Raw genomic sequence first — 17,928 nt, forward strand, 5'->3', positions numbered from 1 at the left:
TACAGTAGTAGGTGTCCTTTTAATTATTTTTGCCTCTGCCTTTCAAGCTGCCACCACTAAGTGGCGCAATAGAAATTAGATTTAAATAACAAATATACAGTATATTTACAGCACATTTAATGTTGATATTAACAAACATATCAAACATCCTGACTAGCAGGCTTGTTTTATTAATAAGAAATGTATGTAATCCTTTATCTTAATTTTTTCTAAACACAAGGACAGTGACTTTTGGGTGGTCTTCATGTGGGAGTATCTAATGTTGGAAGGTTGTTCCTTTTATTTGACTTTGATTTATCTTAGGAAGATCTACACCAACTTAAGAAGTCCCACATTATGGCAATACACCCGATTAATGACTTTCATTGTGAAACCAAATGATGTGATGATCTTTGTTTCATCACACAGTCAGTCATCAGACTTCATTATTATGAATCAGAAATTCAGAACAGACCATGTAACAGTTTAATACAGAGATGAAGTCTGAATGCTCCACGGAAAACTCTTTTTGGAGACTATAAGCGCTTTGGCCCCTTTGTATTAAAAGCTTTTAGATTCATGATCATATAGTCCAGAAAAAAAGACATACAAGACTGTGAAACATCCTAAAATGTAGTGGATACTGCTCTGGGCACATTAGCAGCCTACAGCGCTCAAGTGTTTATTTCACCCCAAAAAAATAAAATAAAATAAAAATTGGCAATGATGTTTTACACTTCAGTACAAAAAAAGCATTTTATATTTGACATCCCATTTTTTCCTCCAATGGAAATAAAAACATTATGAGCAATTATCTTGCCTTCAACACTGACAATTCTTATCAGGCTACAAAAGACCACTGCTGTGAATGAGGGGCATGAAATGCAGTTTTGTGTTTCGCCGCCATCTGAGCCTCGAGACTGTGGATCTTGTACAGGAGCACCCAAGGAATTGCACATTACAAAAGGCATCAAAGTAAACTTAACATTAAAATAGATATCGCATCTTCAAAAGCTAACTTTCGTAACGTCCATAAATACTTCCTTTGCTATTCACTGTATTTTCTTATAACAGAATCACAGATTTATGTAGCCAGGAAACGAGTACAAGTAAGGTGTGACCAAATAAAAAAATAATAAAAACAAATCAATAAAAATGAGAAAAATTCAAGATAGCATTGACATTCTTAGGCCACAATTGTCAGAGTACAACATCAAAGGCCAAAAGTTCTCCATAAAGTGGTCCAGGCCCATGGGGCTGTGAGTGGTGTGTGTGTGTGTAGGCATGAAGGTGCCAGTGTGTGATTGATTTTGTGTGTGTGTGTGTGTGTGTGTTTGAATGAGGAGGTCCCAGCGGGGGCTGTGTAAGTCCATTGTGGTCCCACTGCTGCTGCTCCTGAGTGCTGCAACAGAAAAAAAGCCAAAACCGCAGTATGAGAAAACCAGAAAACTGTACCAAAACACAACATTTCATTAAACACAGAATTACAACCAGCAATCTCACAGCAATCAAACCACTGTTCAAACTATTCAGGACAGGGTTTCATAAAAAAATGAATAGAATAAAAGTAATTTCAAATTTAGTCAGTCAACTGAGACTTTTAGGTTAAGATCAGATAACAAGCCTCAGTAATCAGTTCAGTTGTATTTAATTATACTTTATCTGTGATATAAAAAAAAAACTAATTATGAACGGTAAATAGTAATTTAAACCTTAGTTTTATGCCCTTTCCTGTTGAATACAGTCTTGTTGTGTGACTGTAATAACTGTTTTTTTTTGCCTCTATTAGCACTTAGCACATGTTTACAGTCAAAAAGACGATTTTGATTTATACCGTGTGCCCACAAATCAGATACATATCCGATCTAGAACCACATATGAAAGTGACTCGATCAGATTGTGATTTGATTAGCAGTTGGAACAGCTTTCCTTGTGCAGTAAAAGCATACATTATCTTTTACAGTCTTCGTTAATGTTTGTAATTTTTTCACTTGGCCTTTACGCTCTCCCCAGCAGGGGGAGCTGTGCACTCATCCCTAAACTCCACCTATAACTACAGCCACTGTGTCATGACCTGCTGAATACATTCATTTACAGGTTAATTATCAAAACGTGTATTATTAAAACATTTTACAGTGTTGGCTTATTGGGACTAATGAGCGTAGATGACATGTTAATCTCCTATTTGTGCTTACATACTGTATGTATGTACTGTATGGTTTAATGCTTCTTTTGTCTCCCCCCCCCCCCAACTCTTTCCTTCTCTAATGAAAGAAGTTACTCACTTCCATGGGTGTATTCAATGTCTGTGATCATCCTAACTTGGATTTGGCTTTTCTGAAGACTTCTGAAGCTGTGGGAGAGGGAGAGAGAGAGAGAGAAACAGGTATGATGAGAAATATTTTAGTGTCCCAGATGTGTATCTGTTCCCTAATAACACAAAGAAACCCAGCTTTTGAGATGAAGTAACCAAGGCACCAAGGTGTAAGGTTTCAGGTATCTACTCTCAGTGAAAATGAAAAAAGGTACTACAGCCATGACTAAATTCCCTTAATTTTTCCAAAAGACATTTTACCCTAAGAATCAACAGTAATTGCTCCAACCAGATCAAATTCTTTAAATCAGACTCCCTATTCAGCAAAAGAAAACACATCTCTCCAGTAAAGAGGGGGCAGTAGAGTACCAGCCTGAGAGTGCCTGGCTCTGACTCACTGTGGGACCATGAGAAATGAGGCCGGCGTGCTAAGCGCTAATGTGAGAGACGATGCATTTCCAAACACGAACATAAGGCAAGAAATGAGATCAAAGGACAACAGACTGTAGGAGGTTGCAAGGCAAGTTATTCATCAGCAGGAGCACCCAAATTACTAGAAACCAATAAGATCAAGTGAGAAAGCAGATGGAAATGGTGGTTAGCAGTGGAGATGAGAAAAATAAATAAATAAGTAAATTAGGAAAATATGGAGGGAAAAAAAAAATCAAAAATGGAAAAGAAACGAACTAGAGCAGGCAGGAGGACTACCGTACCTGGGATTGTTCTTTAAGAAAATCAGGTAGCTGAAATTCACCTTTAAACACCTGCAAAAACAAAGAGCTAGATTTAGAGGCTTGGGAAAGCTGCATGCATCCAGTCAGCACAACAGAGCTTTGTTTTCTTACATCCACAGCAATCAAAAGACTCACAGTGATCATCTAACCTGGATCTTCACATTCTTTGGCTGCAATAGACCTCGAACCTGGGCTTTTCTTCCTCAAAACCTACTCTGTAATCCACACCACGGTCTGTCTATTCAGCATCTGTTCAACCCATACAATGCTACTCAAAACGTAGCCCAAAATCAAACATAGCCCAAAGCAGCCAATAAATAAGCTGTGTTCGGAAATGAGCTCAGCCTGAAGAACAAACTGAAGGAGACTGCGCGAAAAAGAAAGAGTGCAAAAAGTTGCAGAGACTTTTTATGAGAGTCACTCATTCTTCTCTCAGTTGAGAGGATATTGTGTGTCAATTCCCAGGGTGTCGAGCTGAGCCCGACCCAGCGTTCACATCTCAGTCAGCCAAAGCCAAGGGATGAAAAAGAGAGAGGCCTTTGTGTATTCTGTGCACTGCTAGTATCTGGGGCAGCCAGAGCGTCTTCCCTATTGAGTGTCAGAGCCCGAAAAGGCAGAGAGGGACAATTTACAATTGAAAAAGTCCAGCTGCCTCTCGTTCTGCTTGTGAAACTTTAATGCAGTTGGTTGTAGGTTGCAAGTCATGTGACTCAACTGATCCAACAGTCACGTTAGCACTAATTAAACCATTTCATAATTCTAAGAATTTATCAAATTAATAGCTAGTATCTGTCCTATGGTAGTGTTATATCATTGTATTACTCCACAAAATCCCTTGTGGTGTCTTATAATATCTGGAACCGAGACATTAGCAGCAGATCCTGTACATCCAGTAAGTTATGAGGATCCTATATTGATTGCATCTATAAAGTTTAGGGGTCCACGAGTTAAACACCTGCTGGGTCCAGGGTTGTAGTTTCTTTTCTAACATTTAAATTATGTACTGACTTACGCAGATCAGAAAAAAAACATACACAATATCAGTCTGATGTTTTGGAGACATTCTCACTCAGTTTTCTATCCATCACAGGTTGACTCTCACCAAACTGACCCTGATCAATGTGCTTGCCCATTTCTCCTGATTACACATCACTCCACATCACCTTTAAGAACTGGTTGTTCTTAACTTTCTACATACAGAACTTGCTCCCACCTATTGACAGATCACTGTAGAGAAGATTCAATCATCTACGACAGATCTGTAGCAATACCACAGTAGGAGCAGGTGTCTAGCCTTTAATCAACCTTTAATTGATGTTAGGGGTTTGGGATGCCAGGTGGGAAGGCAAAGGTGACCATGAAAAAATACCTATTAAAGTCACTAAACCTTAGCATTAACACACAACCATACAATGGGGCATGTACTTGATGACCCATATAGAGAAGAACGGAAACAAACCCAAAAAAAACATAGCACTGATCTAGTGAAACTAGTGTAAAAACAAGAATGAAATACAAGCAGTAGTATATATAACTGTACTGCTCTCAAAAAAGAATTGGTCACATCTGATGTAAAGCATCTACAAAAAAACTGATCCCTACCTGTGCCACAGTAAAACAGCAGGGCAAGGCAGCACTAGTTCTAAAGCCATTTAATGTAACTAGTTGTAGCCTCGCTGCTACCAGCTTTGTATGGTGTATGCAAGTTGACCGTCTATTTCATGTTTTGAGCATTCTTGCCATTAATGAAACAAACCAGTAAAAAGACTAATCCATTCTGTAACACTGAAGGTAATATTTTGATTTAAATATGCTTCATTTAAATTTCCTTCATGCAAGCAACTTAACCTTGTATAGCTAAATTGTAAACTGTCCCATGTGACCTTATGTTCCAATCACACATAAGTAGAGGTTCCATCAGTGAGGACCTATGTGTGAGAAATATAAGAATGAAAAGAACAATAAAAGGATGGAAGAAAAATACGAAACAATAGACAGGATTAAATCAGGAACTTAAGAGTCTGGAAGTCAAAGTGCACCAGACATAAACACAGAAAGCGTGAGACATTGGTGGGGGGAGGGAGAGAAAAGTTGAACTAGACAGTGTTAAATTTATAATTTCGTAACACTCTACTCAGCAGAATAGAGGCCAGGCAGACAGCGGGGAAATCTGAGGCTCTCTCACTCGCTTTACTTTCCATGCAGCCACCGCTGGGCCTGTCAGCCATTAAAACCCCACAAAGTCTCATTCTTACAAATTCCATCAGTCAGACCTCCCCTCCCTGGTGAGCAATGCGAGTGAGCGTAAAAAGAAAAGAGACAGAAAGAGGAGGGAAGGAGATTTTGCTGGGAACGTAGGCTTCCCTTTCCTTGCCAGCTATATTCTCCTTAATTAGACCTGCTAATTAAACCTTTTAAGGTAAAAATCTAAACCCAATAAAAGACAAAAATCCCCCAGTCTAGCTGTAATTAGCACCCCATGTTCAAAACTTTACCTTTACACCAGATGAGACAGGACCTGACAGAAAACAAGCTCAGGGCACTTCTCCCCCTATTCAACTCAACCCATAGCTTTTTTGATGGTGTTTGAATACATGGCATTTTATTTTGTAGCAGGACTGAGTGGATCAGGCTCGTTCATCCAACCGCAGGCTTAGTGAGAACACAGTTACACAAGTCTTCAGCCCTAATTACTGAAAGAGACATCAGGGTCAGCAGCAAAGGAGCCAGCAGTACTGGTGGGAGATGGGCGGGGTCCGGCTGCTGGAGAAGTGCACGGATGGGGTGGGAGTTCCAGAACAAACTGCCTCCTTTGGCCCGAAGCTTCGAGGCAGAGTGGAATTTGTTTGTAATGGATTCCAATATGAATGGTGCGCATGTTTCCCATTTTCCCAGGGTGCCGTTTCATTACATTCCAAACAAAGTTCGAAACTGAGCACTGAAACGGAAAGTCTATACCGATGTAGTCTGCATGCATCAATAAATTTAAACAGTACAGTACCACTGTTTTGCCATATCGTTGTGCTCTAGTAGTGGCGTTTCTGGATAGACTAACCAGAATACAGTATTTCCCTAACACTTAGGCAGTTACTTTAACTAAGGTAAGTAATGTTAATATGAAGTTAACCCTGTTTAAACTCATCTTATCATGCTTCATGGCATGCTTCTATATATAGTTTATATACAAGTCATTGTTCAAACTGTGCAGCCAGCAAAAACAGACTAAGGTATTGTGGAGTAAGATGTAATTTGTTTGTGTACTCTTCACCACTCTGTATCGCGCTGCAAATCCCACCCACACTGAAACCTCACTGGCCAATCAAGCATAAGGAAAGGCCAACCAGAATGCTCTATTTCTCATTGGTTACCCCTTTTTTCTTGTGCGCTCTCTCTCGCTCACTCACTCCATCACACATTAATGCGTCGACAATTAAATTAAGACTCAACATTTTTTTTACAGTCGATGTTGTTGATTATGTCGACTAATCGTTGCAGTTCTTTTACTAAGATTAGAACTGCCAATCTCTTCTGGTTTTGGTCACTGCCTTCTAAATCTGCTGTGTTAATTAACCCTTAAATGTGACAATTATAGTTACAGTTGTCAAGAGTTTAAGGTAAACTATTTTGTGGAAGCTAGCCTTTTTACTAATATGCTAACTTCCTGTAATTTTGGTAGTCCATGTTGAAACTGGGAATGATGCCACACTTTGGTTGACAATTCCATTTTTACAATAAAAAATAGCGAAAGATGTTGGATGTTACCTAAACTAGTTTGAAAATCCTTAACTTGTAGTTTTCAAACCAAATCGAAACCAATTTTGTCCCACTTTTTTTTTCCATTATTATTATTGTCCCAGGTTAGCATTGTTGATGGGTTTGCGCATCTAAACACCATGAAAACATGTCCACAGATTGATGTTGGACACTAAAGTGTGTATCACTGATTTAGTGAAGCAAAAATATATAAAGGGACAAACTGTAAAATTGTTTTTTACTACTGTTAATGTGTGGTTCAGCCATTTTGGATTCTGAAATCGGGGTTGGAGAAGCTTTCCGAACATTCTCAGCAGGAAATCCGATATGTGGGGGTGTTCCTGTTTATATTTCCTATTAGAACTTAAAAAGAAACCCGGCATAACTGCTAGCTGCAGTATATCCTCTTCAATTGTCTACATTACAAATCTTTTTTTCCGATCTTCTGTTCCTACTAGTATTTACATCAGTCACTGTGACCTGTAAACTGGGGAAAAGCGATACATATGATTTGGTCTCTGGGAGGTGGCCAGATTCCCACTCTTGCTCTCATGTAACTGATCAACGTCTGAGAGAGGAACGCGGGGCCTGAGGCCAGGTCTGGCCCGGCATGCATCTTCTTCAGCCAGGTCTGGGAGTTTCTCACAAGCCTCTGCTGCTGCTGCTGCTGATTAGCGGCTAAGAGCTGTGTTGGGAGATACGTCGAAAGCAAGCGCCTCTTATCTTCCGCCCAAACACTGCTTCGATGTCCCTAAGACCACTGGGCCTGAAATCAGCTATCGATGACTGATGTGGGTTCGTTGTCCTTAGAGAGGGACACAAACCGGAAAAATAATGAGGCAGCCTGGACTTTGCGTGGGTTGGATGTTTATCTTGTTGCAGATTAGTGCATATTTAGTCTATGAGGTAACCAGCAACTGTAACATATCAACAAGAAAAGAAGCTGAAGACAATATGAAAAGACTTAAAATCTAACTATCAAGCTATTGATGCATGAAACATGGATAAAACTGCTTCTTTTCTAGCTGCCTGAAGCTTCAGATTAAAATAGATGAAGAGAAAAGATATTAAAGTGAATGTGAAGAACAAAAAACACAAATAATTGCACTGGCTGTGTTTATATGCGCATTTATATGTGTGTGTGTGGGTGTGTAAAATTGCCTCCTAGGACTGCAGGCTGAACTCCTCTGGTTCTCATTGTTCTTGGAGTCTGAAGGCTGTTCACCTCTGCAGCTCATATGGAAAAGCAGAAAGCGAGGAGTCATATGGAGGAGGCTGTGTTTACTTTGGCTTTTCTTTTTTCTACATGTATCTATGGAACTGTCTACAGCTGTGGATCAGCTGTGATGAAATGACCTCATATAGTCAAGCACTCCCATTCAGCAATAAGCTTTAAAAGCTGCAACCCATGAGTTTTAAGAATATTTTGTCTAATGTCCAATATGCATCATATTTCTGAAGGGAATTCTGTTAAGTTAAGTTAAGTTAGAGAAAAATACAAAAAAACTACAAGTGTTCTTATTCTGGAATTTGAAAAGACAAATGTGAGTACTGGCTGTATTTGTATTGCAAACCAGATTGGAGTGGTCCAGTAGAGTAAAGGTGTTGTCTTATTGATCTGTAAATTTGTTTGCTTGATCCCTGAATCATGCAGATTGCATCAGCATCCAGAATCTGAGAGAGCAGAATTGGCCCTGCTCTCTCTGGGTGAGTTAATGGCATTTTCTACCCACTCCATCTTTACTACTTCTAACGAAGGCACTTATAGTACTTATAGGCACTTATATATACACAGCTTGTCTAGTGCCTAGACAGAGGTACTGGCAATACTATATGGCTTTTTGGACAGATAAACCATTTCTGGAACCTACTGGCACCTTCCTTAATTCCAGGCATTGAGCTCTGGAGCAGTAGAACTGTTTTCTGTAATGAAATTATGGTAGTGCTGCATTCGGTACTTTTGAGATGAGTTGTGGAGTGAATCATCCCTATCATTCCCTAGGCAGTAGAATATGTCACGCCAAAAAAAGAAGAATAAGCTTTTTTAAGTATCTTTTTAAACAAATGACAATGAAATAGCAGGTGTCCCAATTAGGGGTAGAAATCACAGGGACTCTCACAATACGATATCACAATATGTTACCCGCAATAAAGTTGAAATTAAGATACTGAGATTCTGCAATATTTTATATATTGCAAGACAATTCTCTGCGATACTTCACAGCCTCTGAAGAGGATAAAATACTCCTAAATAAATAAATACCAGGAATTGTGTGTCAGTTTCACAGAATTGGACAACCAGTATTCTTCATTGCATGTTTACCCTATTCATTAGTGCCACTATTTGTAGGAATGAAGCAGTAACTTTTTTATATTCATGGTGTGTTTTACACAATACATCATCCCAATACTTCAGTCCCTACAGTAGAAATTCTAAAATATATTTTAAAATAAGAGTTTATATATTATCCACATATAACATTCGTTGTTTTAATACATCTGCACTTCTTAAAGCTAAAAATACTCATCACTGCCTGACAGAAGTTTCGAGCTTTAAGGTTTTCTCTTTTTTTTCTGAAAGCTCAGTGGGTTGCAGTTAAATAATTTAAGCTACCGGACCATCACGGCGCAGACGAGCTGTACGCCCAGAGTGGCTTTGATCACCGTGAGCTGGGCTAGGCAATGGATTGCAGTGGAGATTAGACAGTGCTGTTGACAAATTTGTGTAGCTCAGATTGCATGGGTGCCTATGAGAGTGCTAAAGCTACTTCTAATCTACACTGTGCTTCAGGCTGCCTCACCTGCTTTAACCTCACACTGGAAGTGGATCACAGCCCAGTGGGACTGAGGAAGGAAAGAGAGTGAGGGGAGCACATGCCCCGGCTCAAACCATGCAAATAAATGAAAAGAGTCAAGGAGGAATGAGGAGCACAATGTCATCCATCAAAGCTCTGTCACCTCTGAACTACTTTCGAGATGACTGTCCAAGTAAAGGTCGATGATAGGGTAGAAAAACAGCCTTAGAATACACAAGATGTGTGTAGGGTTGCAGCGATATACCGTTGCAGTTGTATACTTTGGTATGGAAATTGAGAGCTATTATATTGAGTAATACTACTTGCTTAATATCCGGTATTGGAAAAAATTAAAACAGAGAATCCCACTAAAAAACAATCAGGCAATTCACGAATAAACTAGCCGATTAGTCAATAATGAAAAGAATTATTGGCTGGACATAAAATCATTTTGAGAAGCTTCACCTCACCCAACATCTTTTTTAATTATTATATATTTTCAAAAGACACATTTTACATATATTAATAAACTGTTTCAAGATTTACTTGATCCTTTAAAAGCCAGTTCAATACACAGCCTGGTGGCCAATCTTCATTAATTGCACATTGCACCAGTAAGAGCAGAGTGTGAAGGCTCAATTTTCAGGGTAAGAGCACCGTTTTGCTCAAAAATATTGCAAAGCACACAACATCTGACATACCAGTTCAAAAGAGGATAAATTGTTGGTGCACGTGCTGCTGACGCATCTGTGACCAAGACAGCAAGCCTTTGTGATGTATCAAGAGCCACGGTATCCAGGGTAATGTCAGCATACCACCAAGAAGGACCAACCACATCCAACATTTTTTATGTCAAAATATAAAAAAAGTATTTGAAAGACTGTTAAGAGTATTAAAAAACAAACAAACAAAAAAACTTCTTTTGGACTTGACCACACCCATGTCTGGTTCAGGCATCTTAAGCACTGATCACATATATCATGTCATATTTAAATCTATATTATATGTCCCAATTTTCCCCAGACAGACCTTTTAATGCTGTGAGCTAGAGGAGTATAAAGTCCTCCGGCACTGAACTGTACAGCAGTGGAACTGTATTTGAGGGAAATGTTGGGGGCAGTTGATCATCCAATATTTAATTTTTCAACACAATAATCAGTGAATGCAATCAAATCCGCACAACAATGCTCTTTTTTTTAATACCCTGGATTTTGAAAAAGAGTTTGAAAAAGGGCCAGGTGTCCCAATATTTCTGCCCTTATCCATGTATCCACCAATCCACTCACATATTCACCCACCTCTTCAGCCAGCCAGCCATCCATCCATCCATTTGTCCTTTGTCCATCTATTCGCAGAGGAACAACAATTTGACAGCTAGTATTTTACTTAGTACTTTCTACAGCTTATTTAAACTAGTAATGTCAGTTGCTCTTTTATGTTACAGATGAAGAGTAAAGGGGTTATCACTTCACGTCTCTTTTCACTGATCTGAATTGAGTTTGTTTTGTCGAGCTTGTTTAAATCTCAGAGTTAGGCAGGGTGGGCTGAATCTCCGACAGCTGGGGCCTCCCTACATTTATTTACAGCCACAGAGGAGCACACGCTTAGAGGACTGCAGCAGATTAAATTAAACCTTAAATCAAGCCGCTGCCCCCCCCCCCCCCCATGCCCTCTCCTTACTAAATAAAAAATGGAGGGCATTGAACCAGACCCAGCTGTGTGTGAGTGTGTGCATCTCTGCACTGCGAACAGTCCTGTTAACAGAGAGTTAAAGTCAGAGTTAGAAGCTGACCATCTCAGTTAAACAGGACTGTTGCTTCATCATATTATCCTCAGACCAGGAACATATTGATCTCAATATCAATTTCTCAGCATAGATCAGAGGAGCTGCAAAGCCACTTAATAGGTATCGATTGTGGCTTTGGAAGAGATTCAAGACGTGCTAATTTACAGTACACAGTATAGACAAATAAAGGGGGAGACTGTTACTGTTGTACTCTACAGCCACAGAATAATAATTACCGTGCAGATGCTCTTTTACAACTGAAAGAAGCACTGAGAAGCGGGAATCTGAGGTGAAATGTCCACAAAACACACTGCCATATTCATAGTAGTTAACAGAGATGCAACCACATTTATTACTACTTAAAATGTCTAAAATTAAGAAAAAAGTAAAGCACATCAGCTGCAGATGATTAGCACATTACAAAGGATTTTGAAGGAGCCTGTTTTATATAAACCTCCACCATTGGCAAACTCCAACGAGCTCTCTGATGCCTTTAGATAAACAGGTTGTAGACTGTAGAAATCTATATTTCACTGGCAACATATAGTATTTTCTGGAAAACACTAGATTGGCTCAGATTGGCATGAATGTGCCGTCAAGCCCTTTGCTTTATTTTTGTGTAGAAACGTATGAGTATGAACACTGATCTCTTGCATAGGAGGAAATGAAATGTCACACTGCCACAAAGCTAATAACAAACAATTGGAATTACCCAATCAGCACATTTGTAGAGAGAAAAAAAAAAACATTTTTCAAACCATTAAAATTTTTTAGTGGATGGACTGTAACAGGTTTTACCTCAGTCAGGCAAGAACAGAAAGCAAGGGTTATGAAAGATTGTAGAGCATTGCTGTGAAGAACTGTACATTTAAAAAATGCATCAAGAATTTAGCCACTTTGTGAGTCCACCATAAAATAAAAAATAAGCTTGTTTTATTCTAGGGCCAAAAAACAGGGACAGTAAATCAATATATAGATACATAACCACACCTGGGCATTTTTACAACAGCAACACATGGCCTCCTTGCTATTTATACATCAAAGTTCAGTTTTAAAAACTGAATAAATCCATTTTATGGAACATTTAAGGCCATGGGATGTTGCCACATATCATATTTTCATTACTTATTATTCCGTCGTCACACGTTATCCACTATGCTGCATATAAAACCTTCTCACACACCGCAAGACAGCGTGATCATCCTGTAGTAACTCCACACCCCAGCAACACTCTGCTCCTTATCTGAAACAATTTCACACAAGTGCTCCACCAGCTATCGCTGTGTAACTGTGCCCAATCACATAAGAACACTCTCTTTCATCCATCACACTCCTCACATGCTTCAGAGGATTACCTTTAATCCACAGGTCTCAATCCACATACAGCGTCCAAGCACAAATGAGATAAGGCGGATCTGACCGGGTCAAGCACTGACCACTGCAGTACTCCTGCACTGCCTTAGCATCACCCCAGAACACAATGAACTGCCTTATTCCCTCAGCTCTACTCTGCTGCACCAACTCAAAGGGTGCTGTATTTTTGGGTCTTAAGGAGAGCGAGAAAAACAGAACAAATATTTGTGGTGAAAGCTCTAAATGTTCGGCTAAACAGTGCAGATCCACATCTTGTTCCAACCTGGTTCCAAATGTGTTTCGGCCAATTGGAGAGAACTGAAACACGGCCTTGGTCTCCGAGGTACACAAAGAACTAGCTACAGTGAGTTCACAAGGATAAATAATACTCATTATGTAGATCATCATGTAGATTTATCACATTTGTTTTGGTCTTAAGTCTTTTAAGTCTGATATTAGGCAATTATGACCCTTTTTTGGATGATTTTTGGAATCTATTTTGAACAGGGACTAGTCAAACTGAGTGTGTGCATTTACACAGTGCATTATTAGATAGTATTAGATTGCATCTGCGCATATACCTTGGTGCCTGAAAGTTTGTGAAATCTTTAGAATGTTCAATATTAGATAGAAAGAACCAAATCGTACTGTCATTTATTTTTTTAAGAACAATGATCCAATAATACACATCTGTGAGTGGCAAAAAAAGAATGTAAACCTTCAGGATAAGAAGATAATACCCTGTTATAACTAAAGATCTTTCTCACATTGATTAATAATAATGTTCATGAGTCCACCATCAGGAGAAAACTGAAGTTTTTTTGTGAATGGCAAGGCTGCAAAGAGAAAGCCGCTTCTCTGCAAAAAAAACATTGCTGCCCTGCTGCAGTTTGCTAAAGCTCATATGGACAATCCACAACACTAATGTAATAATTGTTTGTGGACCAATGAGACCAAAATAGATTTTATAGGTGTATAGGTTATAGGTTAAAATGAAAGCATTATGTTTGGAGAAAGGTCAACACTGAATTTCAGCACAAACACCTTGCCCTATCTGTGAAACATGGTGGTGGTAGTATCACAGATTAGGCCTACTTTGCTTGATCTGGGCCAGGATAGCTTGCTATCATGGGATAAAATTCCTCTATGCTGAAGTACAAGATTTATTATCATTTACATTATCTTCTTATCTAGTTCTAATACTATAAATTGCATAAAAAAGCTGTTTAAAAAAAGCACCGCTGTATAAGTATTCTATTTATATTATAGATGGTTTTACTCACTTCTGGGTCATCATTCCAAGTGGTTTGTGCGTCACTAGTAAATGCTGCATGTTAATTATTGTTGCTATAAGGGTTGCATGAGGTTTCATCACCTGCACCATGTAGTGTTACCCTGAGACCTTGGAGTCTAACTTTGTGGGTAAAACAAGGGGGTGCGAGAGGTTATTTAGCATATCACAGATTCTCATATACCATAGAGAAGAGGTTTATTAATAACAATAAAAAATATACAAAACAATATAGCTGGAAAGTGACACACTCTCAAGTCCTATATATGAGAATTACAGACCCTGTGTGTTCAGGCCTCTTGATGGTTCAAAGATTGGTTCTCCTGGGCTTTCTCCACTGTACTGCAATAGCTGTGCAAATGGTCCAGTCATGTCAGGCAGTCTGAGCAGGGTTTCCTTGGTAACTGGGCCTAACTGGAAGACTGTGGCATGTCAGAGATGCATGGTGTTGCTGTACGGTTGCATGCATGTTCTTTAAGAGCTTAAAAGAGAGGAGAGCAGCTGAGAGCAGATCCTGCTCCGATTTACAATACATCTCCACAGCTGCGCTCACTGCCTGACTGACTGGATTTCCTGCTATTATATTAAGACTATGCCACAAGCTATCATGTAATTTGCTTTGAACTGATTATAAATCATCATAATGATCTGTTCCATGATTATTCATGAGTTTATTTATTTGACTGCAACTCTAAGGATGTGATGCATATGCATTTAATATACCGACTTTTATACAGAATAATGTCAGTATGTATTGAATATGACTAGGCTTCCATGTGCAACACCAGCTTTACTTCCATTATATCTTAATAATGTGCATGTAGAACTAATAAAACAAGGATTTCTTCTTATATGGCATTTCTTAAAAAACATTTGAAGCAACCTTAAGTATAGAACTGTAGCTTAGGGCTTGGCGATACATATATATATATATATATATATATATATATATATATATATATATATATATATATATATATATAAATAATATATTATATAAGCGATTCTCAATGAAGATTTTGAATACTTTTTCATTTCTTAAACAATATAGAAATTATAGAAATCTTTATTTCTTAAAGAACAATATAGTTTTATTTAACAGCATAGTATTTATTTATATAAAACTACATAAAAACTATTGTTTCTTTTACATTTCATTTTAAGAGGGTCAAAAACATGCAAGCGTAATAAAACTATAACAATAAAAGTTTAATTTAGCCATTTTTAAAAACATCAGACAGCTCCATTCATGTCCTTCAGTTAAGGAAAAGTGCAAAATATGAATTTTTTTTTACAGATTTCTTGACAGAAGCACAAACTCATCTACTGAGATTCCCTCTGGTAGCTTCTTTATGTGAAGATGTACCATCTTGATTATCCTAAATCACATTAAACCATAATTCAATTAACTGAAATTAATTTGATTAACCTCTCAGCACTTCTGTAGACACAACAATAAATCTAAACACGGAGAGACTGCAAAGCAAAACTGTCAGAATCTTCACTACAGAGAATAGACACACTATGAATTATGGTATCTAATGTAATTACATTCTTGCATCCCCCACTTCTCCACCCATGTGCAATTACTGCCTGTTCCCACATATTATCTAGGGCCACACTATACTTACTCTTACCTATTGGTTCCTATGACACAATGCTATACTAGGATGCTGAAGGTGAAATCCTCCTGCTTCCCAGGCCCAGTCTCATTAGTGGATTATGTGACAGCTGGATTCAGTTATGGCTGCATGATATGGGAGCAAACTGACATTTTCTGCAATTTATATTGTGATATTTAAAAGAAAAAAAAAAAAAAAGATCCATTGTGTTAAGACATTAATAATGCAATCTGTGATAGTAAAATTCAGAAAAAAACAGTGATATTCAGTGTCCTTTAACCTTTTTCCACAAATGATATACAACATCACGAAAATTATGTTTTGGAGTGATGAGACACACAGAATCTTGACTGGCCTTTCTTCATGCTTAGTGGACCAATGAGGTGTCTGTGTGGGTGGGACTAGCAGCACATGAAACAGCAGTAGATAGAAAGTAAGGACGAGCGATAGAGGCAGTGTCATGCAGCGCTATGCCAGTCGCCATAAAAAAAATACAAATAAATTAATAAAAAAAATTTATCCCAGACTACAGTAAAGTGGCGAAATAATGATTGTGTTACTCACTGCACTGTTAGGAACAGTGACTATTCTGTTTACCATGGTGGGTTAAATTACTGGAGCAACTGTAAAGAGGTAAAGGAGGAAGTGGATGACAAGTAACAAGACGGAAGGATGTAAACAGAAGATGAATGAATAAGCCGTTAATAGACCTGCTGATACAAACAAAAGACAGGATATTGTGAAGAACCTCAATTATATGTTTGTTTTACTATGAAACATTATTCCTGTTTAAGAAACACAAAGACGGACAAAATACAGAAGAATTAAAGATAGAAACTGTAGGACAACTGAAGTAAAAGGGTTTAATCCGAGATACAATACTTTAGAGCTTAAATTTTGTTTTTAATTATTTTGCTGGATTTTTATGGCTTTACTGAACAAATCCTATTCATTCTAAAAGAACAATAACAAGTCTAATGCTATTGTTTTGTTTAAGCAGAAAAAAATGTGGCAAAGTTAATTTCTACATAAAATGTAAGTGGGATCACAAATATGTCTCCTGAGACATCAAAGAACAAGATGTGAGCCAAAAAAAAATCCTCTGGCAACAGCGATTTCTGGCCTTCACAAGAAATTTAAAAGGCCAAGAACTGACATTAACACACCCTTGAAGCTAGAAGGAATACATCCAAATCATCCAAAGGAGAATAAATGAAAATCTGGAGAAAGCTTGTCAGGGTAACTGACAGTTTAAAACTTCAGGAACTTCCTATATCCTTCCTTCACTGCTCTGCACACTACACTACACTACATCTGACAACAATTATACACACACACACACATGCTAGTGTACGTGCGGTTGGAGAACATCACAAATGCCTGCCATACAGCACTAGGGGTGTAAACATGCATGGATACACCATGACATACAGATCTGATTCATTCAGATTCATTCATCTGTACTCAATGGGTTCAGTACAGTATAAATTATGACATTATGTTTAGGCTGACCTCAATTTTTTAAATGCAGAAAAGCATATATATATATATATATATATATATATATATATATATATATATATATATATATATATAAAGCATGCCTGTACATACTGTGGCTCCTTCTAGTCACATCTTTTCAGTTTTAAAAAAGCATATTAAAAATAATCATCAATCTAAAATAACTAAATTGTGCTGAAAGGTGCTGAAATAAGTTATCAAAATACAAAAATAATGCATGTAATTAAATTCATAAGGCATACTTTTTTTCCACTGTTTTGCATCTATAAACAAAATAAATCCTGTTTATTAAGTATCAAAACAAACATCCTGCATACTCCCTGAGATCTGCATAATTTGTGACTGTGCCTGTAAGACTAAAATATGCAAATAGCCTCTCTTCCAACTGCCTGCCCTGTAATGTGCCTTATAGATAAAGATAAAAAATAAAAAGAAACACCCCAAGGAACGTCAGCACTGTGTGGGCAGGGCTAAACAGCTGTAGGCTGTTATACAGGACACTGATCAGTAATTACATTAAATCTGCTTATCTGATAAATAAAAGCTGCTTGGTTGAGCTCCACAAAGACTCTGAAAGTGTCCTGTAGTGTCTCGTGCCATCACTTTTAGTAGATAATGTCTGCTGCATGCAAGGAACATGCCTGATGTTTTGAAGATGTTCAGACCCAGTTGTGTAGCCACCACAACAACATCTAGTCTTTTTAATGTTGCTGTGAACATAACTCTTGCCCAGTTTTCCTGCTTTAGCAAGTTTACTTGCTGCCTAATATGTAAATTCAA

General features: G+C 38.1%; 1 protein-coding gene across 2 annotated transcripts in view; it reads right to left on the bottom strand.

Moving 5' to 3' along the window:
* Window positions 1-611: 611 nt before the first annotated feature.
* tpst1 (tyrosylprotein sulfotransferase 1) overlaps window positions 612-17,928 on the bottom strand; it is a 58,668-nt gene continuing 41,351 nt past the window's right edge. Inside the window, exons 4-6 of one of the 2 annotated variants that reach the window (XM_007245993.4) lie at window positions 3,007-3,057; window positions 2,265-2,332; window positions 612-1,381 (exon numbers count right to left, since the gene is read on the bottom strand). In XM_007245993.4, the coding sequence (XP_007246055.3) occupies window positions 2,297-2,332; window positions 3,007-3,057 (87 nt within the window). In that variant the 3' untranslated portion in view covers window positions 612-1,381; window positions 2,265-2,296. The remainder of the gene's footprint in view (window positions 1,382-2,264; window positions 2,333-3,006; window positions 3,058-17,928) is intronic. The other variant, XM_007245994.4, reaches the window with a different exon arrangement.

The sequence above is a fragment of the Astyanax mexicanus genome, chromosome 18 (assembly GCF_023375975.1).
Source record: "Astyanax mexicanus isolate ESR-SI-001 chromosome 18, AstMex3_surface, whole genome shotgun sequence".
NCBI classification, from domain to species: Eukaryota; Metazoa; Chordata; class Actinopteri; order Characiformes; family Acestrorhamphidae; genus Astyanax; species Astyanax mexicanus.